Source organism: Talpa europaea (genome assembly GCF_964194135.1).
Source record: "Talpa europaea genome assembly, chromosome: 6".
Lineage (NCBI taxonomy): Eukaryota > Metazoa > Chordata > Mammalia > Eulipotyphla > Talpidae > Talpa > Talpa europaea.
The window spans coordinates 37127978-37154871 of record NC_140072.1 but is presented as its reverse complement, the minus strand read 5'-3'; the positions used below and the strand labels follow the sequence as shown (position 1 = coordinate 37154871).

Here is a 26894-nt window from a genome sequence, read left to right as displayed (position 1 = left end):
ACCGTTCGCAGCAAATGAAGGATGTTGGAGCACAGACCTGTGGAGAGGACACCCTAGGGAACCTGGAATCGCCCGTTTTCCTGGGGACCACCCTGTTACAGTCTCACTGAGGAGAAAGCATCTCAGATCAAGGGAGTCCAGAAAAAACATTCCTGTCAATATCCTTCCCTCATTTCCTTAAAGTTTAACTTGTTCTGTTACAGGGCAACCCTGATGTGAAATGGGGTAGCCTGACTGTAGGTCCTCGCCCGCACGCTTAAGAGGGATTTAAAATGAGACTCAACTGTAGGCACACACAAAAAGGCTAATAAAGGGTTTATTTAAATTTTTTAAAAAGATTTATTTATTTATTTATACAAGTACTGGGTATAGTCAGAAGCGCGGGAGGGTGAGAGAATTCACCAGAGCCAGAGAGGGGAACAGAACAGGCAGACTGACGCAGTACACTGCTGAGGGGAGCAGCAGGCACGGCAGGAAAGGTCCGCCGTGCCATGTGGGACCCTCGCTGGCAGCCGGGGAGCGAACCGGCTCTGCAGAGGCTGCGGGCAGCCTTGCAGCCCAGCGCTCAACCACTGTGCCACCAGAGGAGGCCCAATAAAGGGTTTATTTACAAAAGAAGGGGAAATGGAGAAATGAATAACTCAGGGAGAAAGAGAGGGAGATAAATTGGTGAATTGGTCCTACCAGTTCCGCTGAGCTGGAACCCCAATAGCACTCTGAGAGCTGGTGAACAATCTAGTACCCCAAGCCCACGTTTGTTTATACACCAGACCTGGCTGCTGAACTCCACCCTCAGGTCCCAGCAATCCTCCCTTCAGTGGTGATGACATTATGGTATTTGTAGCCCTTGGTGGCTTGGCTCTCTTTGGTCTAGTGTGGGGGTGGGGTCCATAAAGCCTATTTGTGGAATTTGTTCAGGACATCCTTCCCCCCAACAATTCCCCTGTTAGCTCTCTGCCTACTTGTGTCTATAGGGGTGCCTCTTTTTTTATTCCTCCTTTTCCTAAATAAAACTGTGCTTTTAAAGTGTAAAAAAAAAAAACAAAACAAACCACACCAAAAAAAAAAAAAAAATTATCCCCCTGTTCCTAGAACAGATATCACTGTGAATATCTCTTGGTAAGCCCAGATGATTCTTACCTGGCAAGGCAGGGTTGGCAAACTGAGCAAGTGCCCCTGGTGGTTGGAAAACTTTAGAAAATGGAATCCCACTTCCTAGAGGGATTGTAAATGCTCTAGGGTTTGAGGAGGAAATAAAAAAAATTGAGTTTTCTTAAAAAAAATCTAGGCAAAAAGATTTCCACCATCACGTAAAGTCTCCAGCACTAACCCCTTGGGACCATCTTCAAGGGGCTCTTCTTTGGGGTCAGTGGCTTCTGGTGACCCCTCTGTCTTTTCCTCTAGGCCACGGGGACTTGAAATGTCTACTTCCTGTGTCCTCTGGAAGTTGTCAGAAACAATGTTTGTCTTGTTCACCCTGGTAATGGGTGTTTCTGCCTTTGTTCTTCAGCCTGTAGAACCCAGAGGTAAGAAGCGAAATTTTCAACTGGGAAGGGCCTGCCTGCAGCCTTTCTGGGGAAGCAGTTGTTTATCTAGTGAGGTTTTGTTTTCAAAAAGTAAGATGTGCATATTCATGCCTAGAGAGGCAACAATGCTTCCTCTGGCCCACCTTGCTACACACCCATCATTCCTGACAAAGGTGTGAGCCCAGTGGTGCTTTTCCTTTAATAGGAAGTGCCATTGGATTTTAATCATGAATCCCGTGAGAAATAAACTTTTTCTATCTGAACTCAGCATCTACTTATAATGACAAAATGTCAACAAGGTCAAAATTTAAATTTTTTTTCATCACCACTTGAACCTGATTTGACTTTTTCCATAGCATACAAGTTGGGTTTGATAATGGCACTGAAGTTATTTGTGAGTTAGGAACTTGTAACAGGAGGAGTTAGAGGGCCCCCAAGGTGCAAGACTCTTTTTAGAGGCACCTGACACTGGGAGGTCTTGGGCAGGGTTTTTTTTTTTTTTTTTAAAGATTTATTTATTTGCATACAAGAGCTGGGGTGCAGGCCAGAGGTGGGGGTGGGGGTGTGTGTGAGAGGATTCACCAGACAGAGTGGGGATGCAGAAAAGGTGGATTGACTGAAATACACTGCTGAGGGGAGCCCCTGGTGAGACAGGAGAGGTCTGTTGTGCCATGTGGGTTACCTCCCTGGCTGGGGATCGAAATAGTGCTGCAGTAGCTGCGGATTGCTTCATAGTGCTGACACTTAACCCCTTGTGCCACCAAGGAGACCTTAGGCAGATTTTAGACCTAAAGGCTGATGGTGGTCTCTCTGCCCAACAGTGACTGCAGGAAATTGCCAATTTCGTGGCAAGCATTTCAAAAGTTACTTCAAAGTGGAAGGGGAACCTGTGATCCTGAGGTGTCCCCAGGTGCGAAGTTGGTCGTGGGCCTCATCCAGCGCCCACATCAACTTGACATGGCGTAAAAATGATTCTACTGGGTTGGTGCCAGAGGAACAGACGCGAGTGCGGGTGCAGGACGGTGCTCTCTGGATGTTGCCAGTCTTGCAGGGGGACTCTGGTACCTACATCTGCACTGTCAGGTAAGCCTCTGGGGGAGGTGGGGAGGAGTGGGGTGCTTGGCAGAATGGACTTTCATGTGGTTCTTCAGCCATGACCTGGATCTCAAAATTCAGTGCACTGGTGAGAATCTACCTGATATGACCCAAGCTGTGCCTGAGGTACCTCCCACCCAGACCCTCCTCCCAGGTGATCTCATGGCTTCCTTTACTCCCTGTGTTGAAGATTTTGCTCCAACGTCACCTCTTTGAAGAGCACTTCTTGAACCACTTGATTTAAAACAGCACTTCTATCAGGCTCTTTCCTCACCTTGCTTTTAATTTTCTTTATCTGACATGCACATGTTATGGATTTATTGTTTGTTTGCACCATTAGACCATAAACTCCAGGAGGATAGGGACTTGATGCTTAGTTCACTACCAAAGCCATATGGCAGGGACACAAGAAATAGATCAAGAATACTGATTAGATTTTAGACCTGATGAATGAGTCGATCCAATGTCTTGCTGCACCCATGAGGGACTCAAACTCACTTTAATGTTCTCCCAGGTTGAGGGGGAGGAGAGGTGAAGCTGTAGCTGGAACCCATAGCACCTGACACAGGGTCTAATCCTACTTATATTTTTCCTGTCCTGTTGCTTTCCCCCTTTAATTGTGCTAATACTACATTTACCATTTTAGCCCTTTAATATTAGATTTATCATTTTAGCCCTTTAACATTTTTCTATTAAAGTAACATTAGCTTAAAAAATTATATATTTTAGGTGTTTAGCATTATAATTCAATATCTGTATATCCTACAAGAAGACCTCCACCAAAGGTTTAATTTTCATCAACCACCATACAATCTATCCTTTTTATCTGATTTACTTTCCTCCTTCTCTTCTGGTGACTTCTGTTTTGTTCCTATAGTCTCAGGCATTTTAAATATTTTTAAATGTACAGTTCAGTACAATTCACCACCATTCATCTTCAGAACTCTTTTTATCATCCCAAGCTGAAACTTTGTGTTCATTAAACGATAATTCCATCCCAGCCCCCAACCAGCGTTCTATTTATATCTCTATGAATTTGACTGCTTTAAGTATCTCATATGCATAGAATTATATAATATTTTTCTTTTTGTGACTGATTTATTTCACCTAACTGAATGCTTTCATGGTGCATCCATGTTGTTGCATGTGTCAGAATTTCCTTCCTTTTTAAGACTGAATAATATTCCATGTCACCTTTTGTTTAATCATTCATTCACTGATGGACACTAAGGTTGCTTCTGTCTTTGGCTATTATGAATAATGCTGCTGTCAACATGGTTGTTCAAATATTTGTTTTCTCTCCTTGCTTTCATTTCTTTTGGGGATATACACCTTGAATTGAAATTGTTGGATCATATGACAATTATGATTAGCTTTTTGAGGAACTGTCATACTACTTTCCACAGTGGATGTGCCATTTTCTTCCCCACCTACAGTGTACAGAGTTCCATTTACATCCCCACCGACACCTGTTAATTTCTTTCTTTAAAAAAAAAATTATAATAGTCATCTTGGTGGGTACTGAGTAGTATGTCATTGTGGTTTTGACTTACATTTCCCTAATGGTTAATGATGTTGAAAATCCTTCCATGTGCTTTATTGGCTATTTGTGTATCTTCCTTGGAAAATTTTTTATTCAAGTCTTTTGCCCATTTAAAAAACTTAGTTATTTGGGGCCTCCGCGGTGGCACAGCGGTTGAGCGCTGGGTTGTGAAGCTGCCTGCAGCCTCTGCAGCACCGGTTCGATCCCCAGCTGCAACCCGGCCACCGGAGGGGGGTCCCACATGGCGCGCAGACCTCTCTCCTGTTGCCTGCTGCCCGCTGCTCCCCTCAGCAGTGTGCTTTGGTCCTTCTGCCTGCTCTGTTCCCTGCTCTGGCTCTGGAGAATTCTCTCACCCTCCCGCACTTCTGACTGTACCCAGTGCTTGTATAAAATAAAACAAATAAACCTTTAAAAAAATTTTAGTTATTTGTTTTTGAGTAGTAGGAATTCTTTCTATATTCTGGATATCAACCCCTTTTTAGATACATAGCTTAAAATGTTTTCTCCCATTCCATGGGAAAATGGATAGTTGTTGATACTACCTTTAATGTTCAAAAGTTTAAAATTTCTGTGAAATTCAACTTACCTGTTTTTATTTTGGTTGCCTGTGCTTTTGATGTCATGTCTAAGAAATCACTCTCACATCTGATGTTTTGAAGCTTCACCCCTGTTCTCTTCCAAAAATTGTAGTTTTTCCTCTTAGAGTTAAGTCTTTGAGTCATTTCAAGTTAAATTTTGCAGGTGAGATATAGTAAATGTCCAATTTTATTTATTTAGTTTACTTTTTGCCTTCTGTAAACAATAATCTAGCCTTATAGTCTAAAAGTTTGTTTTTGAAATAGTTAGTTCATACCTTTGTTTTCTTTCTTTATTGTCTTTATATTATATAGTGCTTGTCTTTCTCCATCTAAGCCTGACACCCACCAGGTCCACTGATATTGCTGCAAATGGCAGGATTTCATCTTTTTAAAAATAGCTGAATAGCTTTTTTAATATATAATATATATTAATATATATTATATTTATTCTATATTTATATTAATATATATATTTTATTTATAAATATATTTAATATATAATATTTATTTTTTATATATTGTGGTTATATACACAATATATATTGTGTATAAAACCACATCCTTTTTATCTAATCATCTTTAACAAGCACTTTGGTTTTTTTCTCTTTTAGTGTAAAAATTCTATTTTTTTTAGTGTAAAAATCTATTTTTTTTCCTAAGGAGTGCTACTGTTACAGGACAGGGAGAGGGATACCCCAGACCCCACAAACCTGCCTGCTCTAAATAGGTTCTGCCATCCGCCACATCAACATAAAACATACGAGACTTTAATGGGAAGGAACTTTAATACAATTAGGAAACAATACAGGAAAGGCAAAGAATATAGTTTCTAAATCAGGTACCCAAAGTTACCCAGCTCCTCGTGGGTGAAAGTCTGCCCAAGCAGGATTGGCCCAGAGCAAGGCCCCAAAGCCTGCCACAAGTCTAAAGCACCTTCCAGTGGGGACCCATAGAAAAGGACCAGAAACAACCAGACAAGTCTGTAAGGAAAGGAGGAAAATCAAAATCAAGATAAAAACTGCCATTGTCACCTCCCCACCAGTCTTTCACCCACATCTGTGTCACCCAGTCCACGACCAAAAGGCAAGCGTAGTTTTTTTCACGTGTCTCTCGGCCCTATGTGCCTCCTCCAGGTCTCCTTCTGGCTCCATCCTGCTTCCTTCCTTCCTCAGTCTCCTCTGCAGCTTCTTCTCTCCCTGCTCACTACTAGGAGACCTAACAGTGTGGTGGAAAAAGGAATTTGGGGTCAGAATGACATGGATGTGCCTCTTAGCATTGTCATTTCCTATCTTGTTGGACCTTGATCTTATTACTCCACATTTATGGCCTCAGCTTCCTCTCCTATAAAGAGATTTGCTGAGGTTCTGTGAAATCACAGCATAGGAGATGTAGGTAGTACCCCAAGTGGGAGGTCAGTATACACAGAAATGTATCCCAAAGGCAATGCTTACTTTTTTTTTTTTTAAAGATTTATTTAATTTATTTATACCAGCACTGCGTACAGTCAGAAGCGCGGGAGGGTGAGAGAATTCACCAGAGCCAGAGCAGGGAGCAGAACAGGCAGAAGGACCGAAGTACACTGCTGAGGGGAGCAGCAGGCGGCAGGAGAGGTCCGCGAGCCATGTGGGACCCTCCTCTGGTGTCCGGGGAGCAGCTGGGGATCGAACCAGTGCTTCAGAGACTGCGGGCAGCTTCTCAACCCAGCGCTTAACCGCTGCGCCACCAGGGAGGCACGGCAATGCTTACTTTTGCAGTGATAATGTTGGGGGGGAAAGGACGTCCTGAATGAACTCCACAAACATAGGTTTTATGACTCCACCCCCATCCCAGACCAACGAGATCCAAGACACCAAGCACTGCAAAAGTAAGTCTCAGGTGTTATTGGTTGATGTACCAAAAGGAAACATGCTTTGGAGGGTTTCTCACAGCCATTAAAACTTTGGTGTAGAAAGGATGCAGCTATAACTGACTAGAAAAAGTCCTATGACTTCTCCTACCCACAGTAGGGTCAGCACATGTAACCCTACTGTGTGCTTAGAATAGAGGAAACTGGGCAACTGACCAGCACAGATGGCTGCCACCCCTGTTCTGTGGGGATGCCACGCTACTTGGGACAGATGAGTGGTGGTCGAATTACCACTTCCCACTGCCTCTTACTTTTGACCTAGTCTCATGGAGTGTCTTGCTGAAGGGAAATTGCCAGATCAGTAATCTGAACAAATTTGCAACTCTCGATATGTCTAGTAACCTTGGTTTCTGAGATATTGCCCTAATTTGTGGGTCTTCCCAGAGCCTTATTGGGCTTTTAACCTTGATTTGACTTTAGTGACTATGAAGACTTAGGAAATTGCTTGATTTATATATACCTAATTTTCTTCATCTACAAATGACATACTAATAATTTCCAGCTCATATTGTAGGAGAATCAATGTATGTGGAGTACCCAGCACAGGGCCTGGCATGAAATTTTTCACTACAAATCTGCTGGGGTGACTATTTTCAGGGATGCACTGTTACTTAATTTGTCCTCACTTGCATCTCTCTGACTTACAGAGATTATTCATTTTTCAAATTGTTAGTTAAATTTTTGCATTTCTTTGTGCATAAAATGTTTATTCATTTCTTTTTCCCTTTTTAAAACCAGTTATGAATATAATGTAGATATTGTCTATATGTTTGAATTAATTCATTATATTTTTAGGTAGTAAGCTTTTATCACTTAATACTTTCATATGTATTTATCGCATTTTGTTCCTCCTTGGATGAAGATTTGTTTTGCATTTTTGTTGGGCAGTTCCCTCCCAACCCTGCACTTCCAATAACACACATTCTCATTGTCTCTGTTGCTGTACCATACTTCTTATGTAGCCAGAAACTTAGCTGAGATAATCATATTTTTATGTTTTTCTGCTTAAAATAGTCTTAATTGCTATCCTCTGTCCTTTCCATTTCCTGCATATTTCTGGTAATGTTTTGTCTCTGCCCTTTCCCAAGGTCCAGGGTCTTGACAGAATTATGATATTAAGATTATAGTTAGGCCAGCCCCCTCAAATTGAAAACCAAACAAACTTACCACGATCATTTCTCCTGTGTGATAATGCAAAAATCTTTTTTAGATCTTATACTAAGTTCTCAGCAGCTTTCTGAAATTAGACTTCAGTTGATAAGTGATTCCCAAGAAAAGTAAAGGGAATATTCTTTTTATAGAAACAGTGGCTCTTAGGAAGTCATCTCTCAGTTTGGCTGTGGTCCCTATGCTAGGAAATAGGAGCACATTGAGGCTGTGCTCAAAGATCCACCCCCCCCCCCCAAGAAACTGGGACGTTTGGTGGCCCTTGATGGTGTCGAAAGCAGACTTGTAGAAGATCTTTTGGGAAAAACACAGAATCCATCACTATTTCTATACATAATTGTGAGATGGTGCTTTTTTCTCTCCTTCCTCTCCCCCCCACTCTGACAAGAACTCAAAAGATCCTGAACAAAAGTGTTGCAATACTAATCAAGAAAATGTGGAATGCAGAATTTCATGGGCTTGGGATATTATTCTTCATTTCATTGAATTCTCCTTTTATTTTTGCCTTGCTATTGATTGTTCTTTTTTTCCCTTTTAAATCAGAAATGCTTCCTACTGTGATGAAATGTCCATTGAGCTGAAGGTGTTTGAGAAGACAGAAGCTTCCCTGCCTTTCATGTCATACCCGCAAATCCTAATCTTAGCATCCTCAGGGTCATTAGTTTGCCCTGAGTTGAGTGAATTTACCCATGATAAAACTGACACAAAACTTCAGTGGTACAAGGTACATCTTCAAAAATTGCCATTTAATTAAAATGCATTTTACTAGTCATTGGAAAGATAAATACACCCATCCTGAAGGTGTTGTATTCACTTTATATCTCAGTTTTTTGAAAAAAAAAAAAAAACCTAGTTAATTAAAAAAGGGTCATGATTAATACATTCCTTTTAATACTTATGGGACTTGGTAAGAGTCCTTAGAATAATGGTTTGAGAAGACAGAAATGAAACAGAACAGCTGAAGAAGAAAAACCTTTTACTTTCTCATTTGTCTGTAAAAAGGTAGAAATAACTGTCAGTTTATTTTACAACTTTATACCCATATTAACAGAGCTTTTGAAAAGCACATGGTAATTAACCCCTGGGTTAAAAGGTAAATATCAGCATGATATATTCCCTCATCTACTTGAATAAATACTATAGCATTGCGTCACCAAGTGTGGGCAAAATGCAAGCCAGGACTAATAAGCTTTTTTTGGTCTGCTTGCTATAGAAGGATAGTTTTTGCAGTATTTCATGACATGATAAAAATGCTACAAAATTCAGATTTCATGGCCTCCCCTGGTGGTGCAGCAGTTGAGTGCTGGGCTGCGAGGCTGCCCGTAGCCTCTGCAGTGCCGGTTTGTTCCCCGGCCACCGGTGAGGGTCCCACAAAAAAAAAAAAAAAAAAAATTCAAATTTCAGTGTCCATAAATAAAATTTTACTGGAACAGGGATGGCCTTGCTCATTAGTGTCAGTTTTCATATGCAATGGCAGAGTTGAGGGGTTGGACGGAGGTGATGTAGTCAATAGGCCTGAGTTATTGATAGTCTGACCCTTTATGAAAAAAAGTTTGCTGTCCCCTGATAGACCAAAGGTTAATACTGAAAAGTGGAGTTATTTTTTTAAGCATGACAGAAATGAATCCTGTAATCAAAAATAGGTCAGTTTACTGGTGTGATTAACTACACGATGTAGGTAACTTATCCAATTTAACATTGGAAACTTTAAAATGATTTTCAGCAAGCAGGGTGAGAGAACCAACTCCTATGAATTAACCAGTCAAGTTACAGAACCAAGTTCTCTTGGTTCTCTGGGACATGACTTTTTAGTTAATAGAGAACAGAAAGTGACGCTGAGAAGTTTTACAGATAGAGGAAAGCACAGGCTGTGGAATCAACCAGCCTGGCTTTGAAATGCTGTTTCTTCATTTACCTGTTGTTCAGCTTGGCCAACTTATGTCACAGCTTGAATCTGCTTCCTCTGCAAAGTGCGGTTAGTGATGTCCATTGCGTGGGGTTGTTTTGAAGATGAAGTGGAGGATTGTGTACAAAGCACCTTGTGCAGTGCCTGACCTCTAAATGGTGCTCAGTGAATGAGGAGGAATGAGGATATCCCACAGGTGCTTAATAGTAATTGGTTCTCTTAATGATAATGCTAATCATTGCTGAGCAGGTACAGTGGCAAACTCTCTTCCAAGCTGGGTCTCATGCAACCTCGTGAAGTAGGGGCTTTTAGTATCTCCATTTTATAGAATAGGAAGCAGAGCTCCAGAAATATAAGGAATTTGTCCAACAGCACAGAGCTGGTAAATAGCAAAGCCAAAACTCTAACCCAGGTGCCAGGTCTCACCTCCTCCAGGCAGGCCGTGGGTGCTGGTGGATCAAGGGCATTGGAACAACAGGCCGTTTGGTTTTTCTCATTTTTGAGCACTCATCTTAGGAACAATGGAATTTCTCTTTTTCATTAAATATATTATAAAATAATGTGAACCACGTAACTATTTCAGTTATGTCTGTGTTCTCATTCAGAGTAAGATTCTGAAATGACTCAAGGTTATGTTTGACTATTACAAGATTTTGATCATCGTGGTTTTGAAAGAGATGGCCCTGAGAACATTTTGTGCTCATTATGATATTTTCTTCACTTTCATTCAGTTTTTTTCTATTTTATTGGAAGCCTTGCTTTAGAAGGCGCTATAATGCTGAGCCCACAGTGCTTTTGTCCATATGAAAAGCGTGGCTTCATTCTCACATTTAGCTTTTTATTACACATTTTTCTCTATTTCTACTGACTTCTAATACTCCTCTTCTGAATATTGTTTTCCATATCACCAGAACTACCTAACAGTGCTCTTCCCAGGGTGATTTCTAAGGCTATGAGTAGCTGCTAGGTTGTAAATAAGTTTGTATTTTAAATGATATTCTTTGTCAAAGATGAGTTTTTTTCCCCATTGTGCTTTAACAAGTGTGTTCAAACATTATGGCTAAACAAATCCAGCAATTTTATAACAAATTCCCTCTCCTGAAAACACAGTTGAAATGTGTCCAAAGAACAACATTTGCAAAGTAAATACCAAGGCAATTCTTTGGTTGTTAATTCAATATTGATTGATAATAATGATGATATTTATAGCTTTTGACATACACATCATGTGACTTAAAAAAAAATTTCCCCTTAAGGATTCTGTCCCTTTGGATCAAGATAGCGAGAAGTTTGTTAGTATGAGAGGAAACACTCGCTTAATCATATCCAATGTATCTGTGGAGGATGCTGGCTATTACACCTGTGTCATGAAATTTGCCTATGAAGGCAAGCAATACAACGTCACTCGGAATATTGAACTACGCGTCAACAGTAAGTACTAGTCATCAAGATACCTCTCCATGCTGGTTCTAAAACTAGTGTGCAAAGAGCATGTGAGTGTTCACTAGAATTTTTTGAATGTCTTTGGTATGACAGTAAAAACAGATGTGTCAAATACCTGAAGATCAGGCTACTAAGATGTGTGCGTGTGACACTTTGAAAGGCCCTACAAAGCAGGGTGTTATGGGGAAAGGTAGTTGAGAGAGTGCTAAGTCTAAGGCTAAAACACTAGTGGGGGCAAACATGGGGAGGCGGTCCTTTTGAAAACCCCCCTTTGGAAGGTGAGGAGAGGTCTTCTTCGACATGTGGGTTGCTCCCTGACTGGCCGGGAATCGAACTCGTGCTGCAGTGGTTGTGGATTGCTTCATAGGTTGTGTCTTAACCCTACAGGGCCAGCCATCAGAACATGGTTGCCATTTATGTATTATTCTAGGATACAACTGGACTCTTCAGGGCATTTTACAGAAACTTGGGAATATATAAAGATTAAATAATTGGTTTATGAGGGGAAACAACTTTTTTTTCACAGAGAACCCAGAGATTAAGTTTTACTATAGGGAAAATCATGTTTCCCATGAACTTAAATCTTTAGGTTGTATTTCTTTTGTAGTCTTGTGAGGATTCATTTACATCAACTCTCAACTGGGACATGACTTTTATCTTTGAAAGAGCCTATAATACTACACAGGAGCACTAGGGGGCAGCCAACCTACGTATTAGCTTGTGTTGTGATCACACTCTATCAGCAGAGCCCAAAGAGTGCCTGGTCCTGGGCCAGCAGCAGTAACATCACCTGGATACTCGTTGAACAGGCAAAATCTCAGGTGCCACCCCAGAACTGCTGAATTGGAAAAGGGGGAAGCAGTCTGTGTTTAACGAGGCCCGCAGATGAGGCTGGTGCACCCTCAGATGCAAGAACCACTGATGTATTTAGTCTTTGTTGCTTCTTTCTCCCCCTTCCACTGCCCCTGCCTCTGTTTCAGCCCTGTGACATGAGGGAAGGGAGAGATTCCTAGTCACGGTCAGGAAGACACCTGTTCCTTAAGCTCTCCTGAGATGTTGTTTGATGTCTACTAATTTGAGGGTTTCAACATGCTTTTTCATGGAAGTGAGGATAGAGCCAGAGGCTGTGCTCATGCATAGCCTTCGCCCACCCCTACCTCAGGCCCCCTTTTTGCTTTAATCTTGTGCCCAGTTTCTTTAAGCTGCAATGGATAACTGCCTCTCCAGGAGCTTGGTACTGATTCCTGGGAGATATACCTGTCTCCCAAAGAGTTTATCTCCTTAGTTAACAACACCTTGTAGCCAATGCTGTGTTACTCTGTTCCTTACTGAGCTTGGGATGGGCATTACAGAAGGCTCTAAGTCCCTGTGCAGTTTTTGTTTTTATTTTGTTTTTTGAAGTAACTCTGTTCTGTGGTACACACTTGGGGAGATGGTGGTGGAGCAGAGAGAGACATTTTAGGGTACATAGACCTTAGAGTTGTTAAAAAGCAAAATTTAACTAAGTGAATTTAAAGATCTAATTGACTTTAATGATTCATGAATTGAGCAATAGCCTAGCCACGGTAGAAAGGAGCTCCCAAAAGCCATAATAATGGATGATTTTTATAGGAAGAAAGGGGGTGGAAGAAATAGTAAGAGAGGATTGTCCCTGCAATAGGGGGTGGACAGGCTATCTGGCAGACATCTCGTTGGTGTGACCAGGGAACTCCAGCTTGCCTGGTTAAAGTTTGCATTTTTGGAAGAGGCTGAAACAGCAGTCATATTAGGTATTAAGCCTCAGGTGGCTGACATGAAGCTTAGCACAAGGGACTTCATTTTGGGCCTGTTGTGTCTCTTTTAACAAGTTAGAACCTATCCTGTGGGCATTGTGAATGTTCCTATTAAGAATTCACTTAGAAGCCAGGGGAGGAAACGGTTAACTTTTAGCACAGCACAAAGCCCATCTGGCCTTGCAATGTGTGTTTAAGTCCTCTGCCAGTAACCTCTCTTCTGGGAAAAGTCTTGGCCAAAGATTCTCAATTTTGTGAAGACTGTTTCCTTTGCCAGACAATGACTGAATATCTTACACTGTGAAAGACCACTTAGTTAATTAGTTAAACAATGGAATTTGAACCTAAGCGTGAAGTGAAGACTTTCCTAATCAAAGTTCTTTTCCTCCTCTCTTTCCCAGAAAGACAAGAAGAGAAAATTCCTGTGATTATCTCCCCCCACCAGACCATATTGGCTTCACTGGGTAAGCCTAGGACTGCGTGACCCACAGGGGTGTCTGTATTCAGAACCTGGGGTTCCAGGACCCCATGTCTCATGGTGTGCAGTGTGCCTGGGTTGAGACCCCAGAACTCCAGTGTGAGAGACAGGAACAGCAAACCCGAGGGACTATTTCCCTTTGAAAAATTGTTAGAAATGACATTGCTTGAAAGCAGGTATACCAAGCTCCATGAAAACCCTACCTACAACAGTTTAATGTGAATATATGAACATTTTGGCAGCAGTTATTTTATAACTGAAGTTATATTAATGTGAATATATGAACATTTTGGCAGCAGTTATATGAAGGGATTAATGGCATGATTTTCTTACAGAGCCAGCATCTGTGGTGTATTTAAAATAATTCACTTTACAAAGTGTGGCTGGTGCTCAGATTTTCCTGAAGGCTCTCTTTGTAAAATGAGACTGCCCCTGCCACTGCTGGCTGCTCAGAGACAGTATCTTTGTGGCCAGAATAGCTGGTCAGCTAGTGCATGGTGTGATGAAGACGACTGGTGACTTTCATTTTTCACCTGTTGTAACACGGGCTGCTGGCCACATGAGCTTCCTTACTGAACTTCCTGTGTCCAGAGGAATGTGTCTTGACATTGACCCCTCTATGAAGGTTTTAGTTCCCCCATTGTCCAGCAGGAAAAGCTGCCCAGAAGGTCATGTTAGCTCAGGGAAGGCAAAAAGCGATACTCGGTCAGACTGGGGTTTAGACTTATGCCAGTATGTCTGTGAAGTCTCTACTCCTGTTTTGAGTTTGTTTTTGTATCATGGTTTTGTAGGTTTTTTTTTTTTTAAGATTTATTTATTTATTTATACAAGCATTGGGTACAGTCAGAAGCGCGGGAGGGTGAGAGAATTCACCAGAGCCAGAGCAGGGAGCAGAACAGGCAGACTGACAGAATACACTGCTGAGGGGAGCAGTGGGCGGCAGGAGAGGTCTGTGCGCCATGTGGGACCCTCACCCGTGGCCGGGGATCAAACCGGCGCTGCAGAGGCTGAGGGCAGCTTTGCAACCCAGCGCTCAACTTCTGCGCCACTGGGGAGGCCCGGTTTTGTAGGTTTATGCTCATTTATTAAACCCTGGCTGCAGAATCCTATATATGTATGTAATAGAGAGGTAAGGACGTATGTGTGCATGCATGCATATATTTAATTGGTGACCATCGAAAAGGAGGACTTTTGGGATTGCAGTCTACCATGTGAGTTGTAGCTCCCAGTGGCAGCCTTGGCTCTGGGGACAACCACTTGGAAACCCGGGGAAGTGGGAATACTAGTTAGTGCTAACTGGAATCCCAGCACCCTGGCTTCTTGGTGGTCCCCACCTGGGTGAAGCTGAGTTTCCCACTTGGTAGCTTCGAATAGAATGCAGCACTGGCAGTCACATGAAGCTGGGTTTAATGAGTTGCTTTTAGCTGAGACATCTTCAAATTTATATGAGGTGGTGAAGGAGGAAGGGGTGCTGACATTCTGAGTCTGAAATAGGACTTGGTACAGTAAATAACGTGCTTCAGGGAGGCATATCCCCCATCAAGAAAAAACAAGGGGGAGTGATGTGTCCCCCTGCCTCTTCCTGAGGTAACTTAAAAACTATAACCTATAATGATTGAGCAGGGGGCCCAATACCATCACATGGCTTAACTGTAGAGGGCAACCATTCATATAACCACAGTGGGTTTTAAGGGCATTAATCTTAATGAAGTTGATCTGGGAATGGAGAGGTTCAGGGGAAAATTGAGAACAGCAGTGGGCCAAAAGAAAGAATCCATACCTTTCTCTGGATTTTTTGAGGTAACTAGAATAAATTATGGAAGAATAGAGCCCTTGAATTCAGAATGCCTGAGTAGTCTTGGGGAAGCCATTGGCTCTGGGTTTTCATCTGCCAAGAAGAACAGTTGAAGGAACTGGAAATGCTTGGTAAATTCTGATGCTCCATTTGCATGGAATGGTTTGAGGAAACTGAGTTTCCTTAAAGAAAAGAATTGTCTGGGGACAGGGAAGTGTCCACTGCTCAGATTAGCTGTGACCTGAAGAGTCGGGGTAACCAATGTTCCCCAGCTGGTTTCTGATGATTGATGCTCCTTGTCTTGCTGTACACAGGGTCAAAACTGACTATCCCGTGTAAAGTGTTTCTGGGAACCGGCACACAATCGACCACCATGCTGTGGTGGCTCGCCAACAACACCAACATAGAGAGCACCTACCAGGGAGGCCGCGTGACAGAGGGGCCACGCCAGTAAGTGGGTGAAAATCTTGGCAACTTAGAAGCATATCCTGCAGGCTCTTGTGAGGCCCCGATAGTCTTCACCCTTCCTTTTGGAGACAATGTCATATCTAGTTTATCAATATGACACACATACCACGAGGCAACTAACTTCTGAATTGTAAACTGTTGGATTTTTATTTAAAAGTTGAGCTTTGCTGAGATTTGTCAATTGTTAAGATTCAGACTTTCTACAAATCTACATGAGAGGTGGGTTGCAATTAACTCATTGGTATTGATGTTGCATTTTAAACATTTATTTTGTGAATTTTGCAATCCACTCCCCTCTCTGCAGTTGTGAGTATCAAACATTTTCACAGAACTTTAAAGAGACTCTGAAACTTAGCCACAGTATCTTCAGCCTCCTCTGTTTCTTGGGGAACTGTGACTGCCACGTTCTCTAATGAAGGGTTAAAAGAAAGGCTTCTGTTCCAATGAGAGTTCAACTCTGGAAAATATTTCCTCACCCTGAAAGTAGAGCAATCAGACCTTGTAAATGGGCACTGTTTGTACATGAGGATAGTAAATGCACTGTCATTTGATGTTCCAAATTAGAAAACATTTTAGAAACTACTGTTTCAATACTCTGAATTAGCATGAACTTTTTTTTTGTTAAATTTTGGTCCTTTTTGAAAGATCCGTTAAAAAAGTCTGCATGCAGTTTAGTGAGTAAAAATGTGAGGTTAGTGTAATTGTTTGCTTGCAAATCCTTGTTGCAAAAGGCTGTTTCAGCTTCTTAAGCAATTCTTTACTAAAAGGAGCCTTTTTTTTCTCCCATAGATGACTCAGAAATCACCCTAGTGGATTTATATCAACGATGTCTTATTCACATGGGTAGATAGTAGTGAGTGTCTTCAGGTTTCTATCATAGAACAAAAGACGGTTCTGCAGACTAGAGCCAGTCCCTTTGCCTGCGGGCAGCTTTCCTTCCTGTACTTGAGTTCCCAGAGTGAGAGTCAACAGTGAAGATGGAAGGAGACAGTGTTGAGTGCTTAAGTCCTGGAAACTCCCTACTCTATAAGTATGCAAATGATTTATTGGAAATACAGTCAAATTTCCCATCACTAGATATTTCTATTCCCACGACAGACTCTTTGTTCATCAAGGGTCTTAAATTATATTTTTTTCATTACCCAAATTCAACTGGCTTCTATAAATTCTCCTTGTCTCAAGTGTCCTATTACAGCGACCAACACTTCAATGTCACTCCATGTTAGGAACAGTGTTAGAAATTCTCCAAAATAAGTAAAAAAAAACATAATGGCAAGTGCTCATGCTTTTATGAATTTTGAAATCAACTTAAGCATAATGTATCCTTCTGACTGAGAATGTTTGGATGTCTGCATTTTAAAGATAAGCTTGTATTCCATACATCATGTTTATGGATACATTTTCTCACTCAGGGAATACACAGAAAATAATGAGAACTATATTGAAGTGCCACTGATTTTTGATCCAGTCATAAAAGAGGATTTGAACATGGATTTTAAGTGTGTTGTCTTTAATACACTGAGCTTTCAGACGCTACGAACCACAGTCAAAGAAGGTATGTATTTGGGGGACATTAAAGAGGAAAACAAATATTGACTTTTCTGGATGTGAGACAGGGTTACTCACTCTTCAGATGATTAATTAAGAAGTCCTTTGCATTTCCTGTGAGTGAAACACTGAGAACAAATCTCATGGTTTTTATGATTGCTTTTTGGTGATGTGGTAGCTGACTTTGGGGAATTATAGTCAGGTTAAGGTTTAAATAGCAAGCTGATTTTGGGAAAAAAGATAAAATGGTCCTGTGATAAACTTTAAAAAATCCTGTGTCCTCATGTGGTACTGCTGGATTAGTGGGACAGATTGTTCCCTATGGCCTCGAGAGGAGGATAAGGTTTGCTTTATGGCAAAGTTGAGTAAGTTCACCCCCTGAAAGCTGAGGACAGGGAGGTACTCAGGCTTCAGGGCACCTTCTGGGTTAGTCATTAGTCAACAGGAGATTAAGTGAAGACTACAGCCAAATGATCCTAGGGCTCATCTAAGGACATTTAAAAAAGAAGAAAAGAAAAACCCATGCCGAGCAAGAAAGAGAGAAGCAATCAATGTAGTCTATTGACAGCTCAATGGAACAACAGATAAGCCAAAGCAATCCCCATGTGGACTCTCATCAGGCATCTGTGCTGTCTGCACAATACAAAGTGCTCCACTTTGTATTTGCTGGGGAGCCAGCACCAGACAACTTTTAACTGTAAAGCTGAGGATTTGGTCAACTCTCGAGGAAGAGAATGACAACCCAACATCAATTTCCTCCAACTGTAGTCTGTGCAGTCACTGGAATCACTTATTGAAGACAGAGGTTCCTAGGCTTACTCCTGGTTTACCCAAATTCTCTTAGGGTGAAGACAAAGACTGCAGCTTAGTAAATTCCTTTGATATTAAAGTTGGAGAACCAGTTTCTAAGACATCTGTGCAAAGGCTGGTGTTTCAGATAGCTTCTGAAAGAGACTTGGTGGTGGTACACACTTGGATTGAAGGGCTCCACAGAAAGCAGTATCCACTTCTGGGGTTCAGATGGGTGACCCAAAGAAAGCTAGTTTGTATGGTTCTGCTACTGGAAACCTTGAAGAATTTCTCTAGCATGAGTCCTGTGGGGGCATATCCTTTGCTGGGATGGCCGTGATGGAGCAATTTTAGCAGAGAAAATTGCTAAAAGTATTTCACTGAGACTAAGACACAGAAAATTAAAGTTTTTACTCATTTCCTAGCTTTGTGGGATTTTAAGATGTAAGAGTCATCAGGAGAAATAGTTGGAGATTGTGCTGATTCCTGGATGCCTTGATAGACCATGACAACTAACAACATAAAAATTCTAGTCTCATTACCAATGTGTCTCATAGCATTCACATTCTTGTATTTACTCTTTAACTTCTTACTCATAGTCTCTTCTGTTTTCATAACCATAACAGGGATTCCATGAAGTAGAATATAAAATAGCCGGATCCAAGCAATAATCCTGACACCAAAGATTGACATTCAAAGTCTGTTTTCTTTTCCTTTATTACTTTATTTAATCCTCATAACACTCATGCTCATTGGAAAAGGGAAAACTGTACTGTCATCATGTCACAGTTGGCTAATGAGACATGACAGATGATAGCTTCACCTGTCTAGCAGGTGAAGCAAAGTTAGACCCCCAACTTGTCTCCCACTCTGTGTTTTCTGATGGATTTTTGCTCCACTTTGCTTGCCATAGTCATCATTGATATGAATGTGAGAGGCATATTTTCTGGAATTTAATGATCATTTATTAGGAAACACAAATTTCAGTTCCTTTTTTTCCCTGTAAACTACATGTATCTATCCTATTTGGCAGTGAGAGAATGTCCAACCCTGATGTGATTCTATTCTTCCTGCAGCTGCCACATTCTCCTGGAAGATTGCACTCGCCCCCCTGTCCTTGATCTTGTTGGTTTTAGGAGGAATATGGATACACAGACGATATAAACGCAAGAATAGGAAATCATGTGCTTTGGCCATGTTGAAGACTGTCGGTCAAGATTTTCGATCTCATTCAAGAAATAAAAAGGAAATGAAATAATTCAAATACAAATCATATCCTTATTAAAATGGCTGTACTCTTTCCCTTAGTTGTTTCACAAACCTGCTGTATTTATAGTGGATTTTGTAATAAAGGTTTGAAATAGTACAATTTTTCTGAAATCAAATGAGAGCAGCAAATGTACGTGTGTGTAGGCAAATAGCCCTCTGCTTTGCAACCTACTTAATGAATGAATCACCCTGACATTTGAATAAGAGTTGAAAATATCTAAATGAGTTTTAGAATTCATTCATTCACTCATTTAACCAACACGTATTAGAAGTCTCTTTTGCCTATACACCATAACTATTTTAGATACAATAGTTAAGACATAGTTTGTCTGTTGAGAAGATGGGGTTTCTTTTTGAGACTGGAAAGAATGACTTAAAAATGGTAAAGAAGAAAAATCAGCAAGAATTGGTGAATTTTTTAAAACAGATCATCTCAAAACATAGCAATTTAAATCGGTAGATGGGGGAAAATATGGTGGAGTAGGCCATGTCATGAAAGTGTCTCCCTAAGATCATCCAGAAAATGGCTTAAATTCTCATACTTCTCATATCATCTTAACAGTAGAAGATGCCTGATTGCCCAAACACCTGCATTATTGAAGGTGTCAGCCAAAGAGGCAGTGTCTTGGTGGAGTCAGAAGAGGGAGGGTGGATCCCCAAATATGGCAGTGCCAAGTGCATGGCAGCAGCCTTCATTGCCTCTGAGCAACTATGCCAGAACAGGGAACAGGCAGAGGAGGGTCTGCATTTGGGAGGCATACATCTCAGAACTATCACAGAGACAGAGACAGGGAAGTCTATGCACCCTCTCCAAAAGCTGGAGGCTGTGGTCAAACTTGGAATCCTGTGAATTTTCACTGCCCAGAGTGGCAGGTGGAGGCCCTTCCTCCCAACCCCAGGAAAAGCAGGGAAACTTGTTCCCAACACATAAGTCTCCACCTGTACCAGCTACAAAACCTGCTCTATTTCCCCTCACCCCCTAGCCCACTACAGTTGGCTACACAACGAGATACAGCCTTCTATCTGTGAGAATGGCCCATGTCAAAAAGACCAGAAACAAGTGTTGACAAGAGTGTAGAGAAAAAGGAGTCTTCTTACACTGTTGCTGAGAACGTAGAAGGTCCATTTCCTTGTGGCGGTTTCTTAAAACATTAAAAATAGATCCACTATATAATTCAATAATCCCTCTCCTATGTGTATTCTTGCAATACAAAACCACTAATTTGAAGGGATACAGGCACCCCCATGCTAATTGCAGGACTATTTACAACAGCCAAGATAGGGGAACAACTTAAGTGCGCAACGGCTTGTGAGTGGATAAGGAAGATGTGGTATATATTCAAAATGAAATCCTAATGATCTATAAAAAAAGGATGCAGTCTTGCCATTTCTGACATGGATGGAACCGGGGAGGACTATGGTAAGTGAAATAAGTCACAAGGAGGATGACAAATACCAGGTGATTTCACTCATATGTGGAATATAAACTACAAAGCAAAGAAACAGATCAAACCAAATCAAAAGCAAACCCTAGAAATCTCATTATAGAGGCTACCAGAAGGGGAATTGTTAGTTTTCTTGTCTGCAAAATGGGAATAATAACAGGAACGATCTAGAGGGCTAGCTATTTAAAGATAAAATTAAGAGACAGGATACACAGAAATAAAAATATTGTATTGTTTAGACCTAAGAATGACAAACTGCAGTCTTCGGGCCAAATGCAGTCCGCCCTCTGTTTCTGTTACGTTTTATAAGAAGACAGCATGCCTGTTGGTTTACATATTGCCTGTGGCTGCATTTGCTCTTTGAAGGCAGAGCTGAGTAGTTGAAAATTTGAAATATTTACTATCTGGACCTTTCAAGAAAAAGTTTGCTGACCAGTGATTGAGGCCAAAGAAGTTATGGGCAGTTTTGATGCTTCCTGTTATATTTCTCTATTATATCTTCTCTCCCCTTCCTCATCTGTTTTCTATCATATTAGGAAGAAGAGGGGAGGTAGGTTTTTTAGCACCTGATCAGGAACTTTAACTGTGAAGAAAATGGAAGCAACGCTTGAGATGGAAGTTTCAGTGAGGACAGGTTAATGCTGCTCTTGGTGCGCCTGTCTATTCTGGATCTTCTGACTTGGTGCCACACAGCTTTCCTCTCTGGGACTCCACTTGCAAGCTCTTCACCGTTCCCCACATTCAGATTTTGGCAGCATCAGCAATGACCCAGAAAAGAAGCTGACTGCAACTAGGAGACAACCACAATTTTATTTTTGGACTCCACCTTCACTGCCTGGGTTACACATTTCCTCCCCTCCACAGGTCAGAAGTGTGGGTCAAGCTGCTAAAACAGCACATGCATTTGATACTGGATGTATGATAATATTAAGGAATAAGTATGATATTGGGGTTATGTGTTAAGAGAACAGTTACTATTTTCTAAGAGATATACTGCAATATTTATGAATGATAGTTGAGATTTGCTTCAAAATAATCCAGTGCAAGGTGGCAGTATAGATGAAATAAGACTGGTCATGTGTTGATAATTGTTGATATTAGTGATGGGTACGTGGGGGATCCTTATACCCTTCTTTTATACCATTTTCTCTATTTTTGTATATGCTTGACCATTTCCATAATAGAGAGGAAAAAACAACAACATAGAAACAACCCAAATACTCACTGGATAAGGGAATGTGTATGTGAACTGAGGTGTAAAAGCACTATACATCATATAGGTGATGAAAATGGATAAACTGCAGCTACAGGAAATAATAAGGATGAATCTTAGAAATATATTATTGGTGAATAATAAGTCCCAGAAATGTTTATTTCTAGATAATGCCCTTTTATATAAAGCGAAGTACAACTAAAATTAAACCCAGAATATACGTACATGTATAATATATATGTATAAACACACATGTAAATAGGTATATTTAAGAGCATATGTGAAATAAAACTAATTTAAATTATATATGTATGTATATATTTTAAAAGCACATTTGTAATCAAATCATATTTTAAGAAAGCAAGAGAATGAGAGGGAGCCTCCCTGGTGGCGCAAGGGGTTAAGCACAGCATTATGAAGATATCCACAGCCACTGCAGCACGAGTTCAATCCCTGGCCAGGGAGGTGACTCACGTTGCGCAGCCGACCTCTCCTGACTTGCCTGCTGCTCACCTCAGCAGTGTATTTCAGTAGATCGGCCTGTTCTGCTCTCCTGTCTCTGGTGAACCTTATCCTTTCACCACCCATACCTCTGGCCTGCACCCTAGTTCTTGTATGCATAAGTAAATCTTTAAAAAAAAAAAAAAAAAAGGGAGAGAATGAGAAACACAAGGTCCAGAAGAGTAAACCCATCAGGTGACAGGTCAGGGAGTGGGGTTGGGATGGTTTAGGAAGATGTGAGTTACATCAGGTTCTACATCTCATGCTAGGTGGCAGTTATCGTTGTTTATTATTAAACAGGCAGATGAAGGAAAAGGCTACACTTGGACCACTGAAGAGAGTGTGTCCTGAATCAAGGATTCTAATCGAATTCTGAGCTCCCAAGTCCAAATTAAACAAACAAAAATGAAACTAGATGGTCTCTTTCCTTAATGTGGCTGATCTAATCTCTTTTATGTTGATTCTTTTGGGTTAACTTTGTGAGGTGAAGTTTTCCATCTCCCTCTACAGAATCTGGGGAGACTGGATAGTTAGCAGTGCCCATGGCTTTGCACAGCTATGCATCGCCTAGAGGAAAACCAATCCTAGGTAATCAAACACTCCCTTCCCCAGAGCTGACTGAGGATGACAGTGGACACCAGAAACAGGCAATGATTTGTGCCCCCCAAAATGAATTTTTTTGGTCTCATATATTTCATAAGGGCTTTTGGAAAGGGTAGACTTGTATATTTAGTGTAAGACCCTCTGGGGCAAGAGCCTTCTCACTTTTTGATGCATCCCAGTTTCCTGGCTCTGTGCCTCTTTGTTTAGTAGATGCTCAGGAAATGTCTGTTGACTGGACAGATGAACTGTGCACTATTTGGGTTTTCTCAGAGTTTATCAAACATGTTCTGTTAGCGGTCTCCTTCTGAGTTTCCCTGCTTCTACTCCAACTCCCAAATTCACACTGGTTATTTCCATTACTGCTGCTAACATCTTGTTTAGACACACACATGGGCTTTGTGTTTTCTTGTCAAACGGCCCTGCCCCACACTGACCTGTGCCCTATGTCACCTCTCCCCCCATGCTAGGGATCCTTGTTGCTGCCACTGTCCCCCAAGAGAACACAGACACCCCATAAAGGACAGTGTTTTGGGCAGTCCAGAGGTAAAGCAGTCCAAGTGCCACCCTGGGCTGCAGCCTTTGTTATCTGTGGTGCCAGGGGCCTCCCCGTCACTCACATAGGTGCTCTCCTTCCCTGCTGCACCTGGTGAGTCTTCTGCCACTGCAGGGACAGTGGCCAGCTGGCCCCTCCCACAGGGCCCAGCAGAGGTGGAGTGAGCCCTGCTCCTCCTGGCATCCTGCAGAAACCACTTCCCCATTCTGCTTTAGACAAAGGGAAGCAGAATGAAACCTCCCACAAAGAAGCTCCCAGAGGTGCTGCCTACTGATTCTTCAGAAAAGGCCCAGCCAGCGGTTATAGGCCCCTGAGGGAGGCCTAGGAGTCAGCTATGTAAGAAGGAAGCATCTCTGCCAGCTGCATAGACTAGGGAAGAGAAAGCTTAAGATTAAAAAACAAACAAACAAACAAACAAACAAACAAACAAAAAAACAGTGGGAGGAAAGAAAAGGCAAGGAAAAAGAGGGAACAAATATTTAAACATCTACAATATGCTAGATTTTATGTTTTACTTAATTTGATTTTCAAACCAATTTACTTAATTTAATTCTCAAAGAAATCCTACAAAATGAATTTTGCCTCCCACATTGTAGAGGCGAGGAAATCAAGGCTCAGTTTAAATATTACTTAACAGAGAGACAGTGGCTTGAATGTGCAGCAACAAAGCGTTTCCTAAGACCAAACTGGGAACTCAGCACAGCTGCAGAACAGCTGGCCCCAAGCAGGGGCAAGTCCTTGTCAGGCATACAGGAAAAAGGAGCAGAACAAATGTTTGCTTTCAGGGGAGGAGGGGAGGGCAGCCTTGCTACCGGAAGAGGGGAACTATAAATGTCAGTTCCTCCCTCAGACTCACTAAAAGATGCATCTGGAATCCAGGAGGAATGAGGACAAGAGTGACGCTAATGGGGACCCCTCTGCAGGGAAGGAAGCATCAGAAATGGCAGCACATGGCTTCTTTTGGACTAGCCCTTGACAAGCTCTCGACAAGTCTGCACCCTGCTGTGACCCCTCCCCCCCCAAGGGTGGGGCTGAGCAGCCTCCCAACTCAGTCCTGCTCACCCTTTTCTGCAGCGGCCTGGCTAGTGAATATGAGCATGTTCTGGCTTTCCGAGCCTGATGGTAGGCCATATAGACTGAGTCGTCCAGAATGCTCAGAACACTGAATCAATTAGCTTTAAGACCATGCTATACTCCAGGCTGAAAACTCATCCAACTGTATTTCCTGTGCCAAATCACTATTTTAAAATGTAGGTTTTACTATTTTTCAGAATGATGAGGTCATCAGATCAGTGATAATTGTCACTGAAAAGATATTCATTTATTCTCAGACCCCAAGAGAAGAGGCCACCTGCAAGCATCTGGGTGCATCAGGAGACAAAGTGAGCCAGGGGATTATATGAGCCTTTATTGGTTTCTGTGAAAGAAATTTGGGAGACAGTGTGAGCAAGCTTAGGATCTGCTACTGCAATAGTTGGAGTCATTTCAGTGGGCCCTGGGACTTAGGGAGGGTGCCAGGTTGCCAGGTATCTGGTCCTAGTAGTGGCCTGGAGTGTGACTGGCCCATTAAGGAGGTGGGTTGTTTTGCATTTGAAAAGCACACCCGTGGTGACTAGTTTTTTTTCTCTAACAATTGACACCAGGGAAGAAAGAATAGCCCCTCCAGGGTCAGAAGGCCCCAGATGTCAAAGCATCAGAAACACATGGTTAATACAATTATGCTCTTTCTGTCTGACACAGCTCATTAGAAGTTCTGAAGAGACTCAAATGGCCAAAAAGTAAAAAGGTAAAATAAGTCTGCTCCCAATTTATTTTTTACAAGGAGAATATAAAATATCCTAATGAAGCAGTCAGGCCAGTAGAGAAGTCTCTGTAATTCTGGCAAGCATTAGTAGTAAAAGTTCAGTGTCACGCAGAAATGTAGCCTTGTGTCTGTAGCCTTGACAATATCCGAAAAGGCTGTAAAATAATACTTTGTAGTCCCCAATTGAATTTAAGTCCTCTCCCAATATCAACTTCCTAAGGAGAAAGCAAAGTTGAAGGATGAAATGATTTTGCCCTTGTAACTTCAAGTATAATGAAACCAAATTTCAAAAATGTTGAAATTAAAGGCTGAATATTTTTTTGTTTTTTGACACTGAAATTTATTTTTATTTTCTTATATCGTTGACCACTTTTGTACAATATTTAATTTCCCCCCTCAGGTTTAGTTTCCATAATTCTCCCACTACCACAGCACCATAGTCCCTTGTGCTCTGAACTGTCACCATAGTCCCTTGTGCTCTGAATTTTCTCCACATTTCCTTCTTTCTCAGTCCCAGCAGGAAACCTCTGGCCTGTGCTATGGTCTGTAGGGTGGGGCTATCTTTTCTCTCCTGCAGGGAAGGGTGTGGCTCCGGAGGGTTTGGGCTTAGAATTGGCCTCTCTCAAGCCCCTTAAAAAATTTCTGGTGTTACAACAAAGCAAAATCAGACAATTATAAATCAGAGACATCCTGCAGGGGAGGAGGAGGGGGAGGGATCGGAGGGAGGGAGGGAGAACACAGGGAATTGAGGTGATGGTGCACAGGTGCATTGGGGAAGGAAATTCCATGGGGACTATACCTGAGGGGGTGGAGGGAAGCAAATACTGTTTAAAAATGAACAACGATGTAAAAAAATAAAAAAAAAATTCAGGTGTTAGTACAAGATTATCACAACTTTTGACTCCACTCACACTGGATTTCAGAATAAGCTGCTCTCTGGCCTCTGGAGCAGATATCCCAGGCCTCTTCTGCTTCCAGAACTTGGTACTGAGTCTCAGCAGAGACAGCAGAACCTCTGGAATACCTGGGAAGAAGGGGAGACAGTGCGGGCTGAGGTGACTGGTTCTCACAGAGTGACACCAAACCAGATTCAAACCCATTGTCCTGATGGCCTCCCCTTACTATGCCTCATCTGTGCTATACAGAGACCTAAATTTTCAACTATATTCCTTTAATAAACAATTCTTGCAACCCCGCTGTAGGGCAAATGAAATTGATCAGGCTCTTTACACCATTGACCTCTGTGGCTAGCACCTGTGGCCTTGTGCTAGTGCAGGAGACTCTTGGGAACGTGGGCGCGGGGCACATGTGCCTGATTGTGGACACCTGGAGCATGGCGTGGGCACGCATAAGTGGGGACACCTGAGCCTGGAAGCCAGCACATAAGGTGGCGTCACTCAGAGATGGAGGATGGCTATGGAGGACAAGTGACTAGAAGAGGTGAGACCATAACAGAACACCAGAGAGAGCCCAGAGGAAAAGTGGTAAAGAT

General features: G+C 41.8%; 1 protein-coding gene across 1 annotated transcript; it reads left to right on the top strand.

Annotated features, from left to right (window-relative positions):
- Window positions 1-1420: 1420 nt before the first annotated feature.
- IL1R2 (interleukin 1 receptor type 2) lies at window positions 1421-19272 on the top strand (the record flags this gene model as incomplete). Its single annotated transcript, XM_084234794.1, has 8 exons — window positions 1421-1526; window positions 2348-2609; window positions 8359-8539; window positions 10978-11152; window positions 13338-13400; window positions 15524-15659; window positions 17090-17232; window positions 19091-19272. 8 exons carry the CDS (start codon window positions 1421-1423, stop codon window positions 19270-19272), a joined length of 1248 nt encoding a protein of 415 aa, XP_084090920.1.
- Window positions 19273-26894: the final 7622 nt, after the last annotated feature.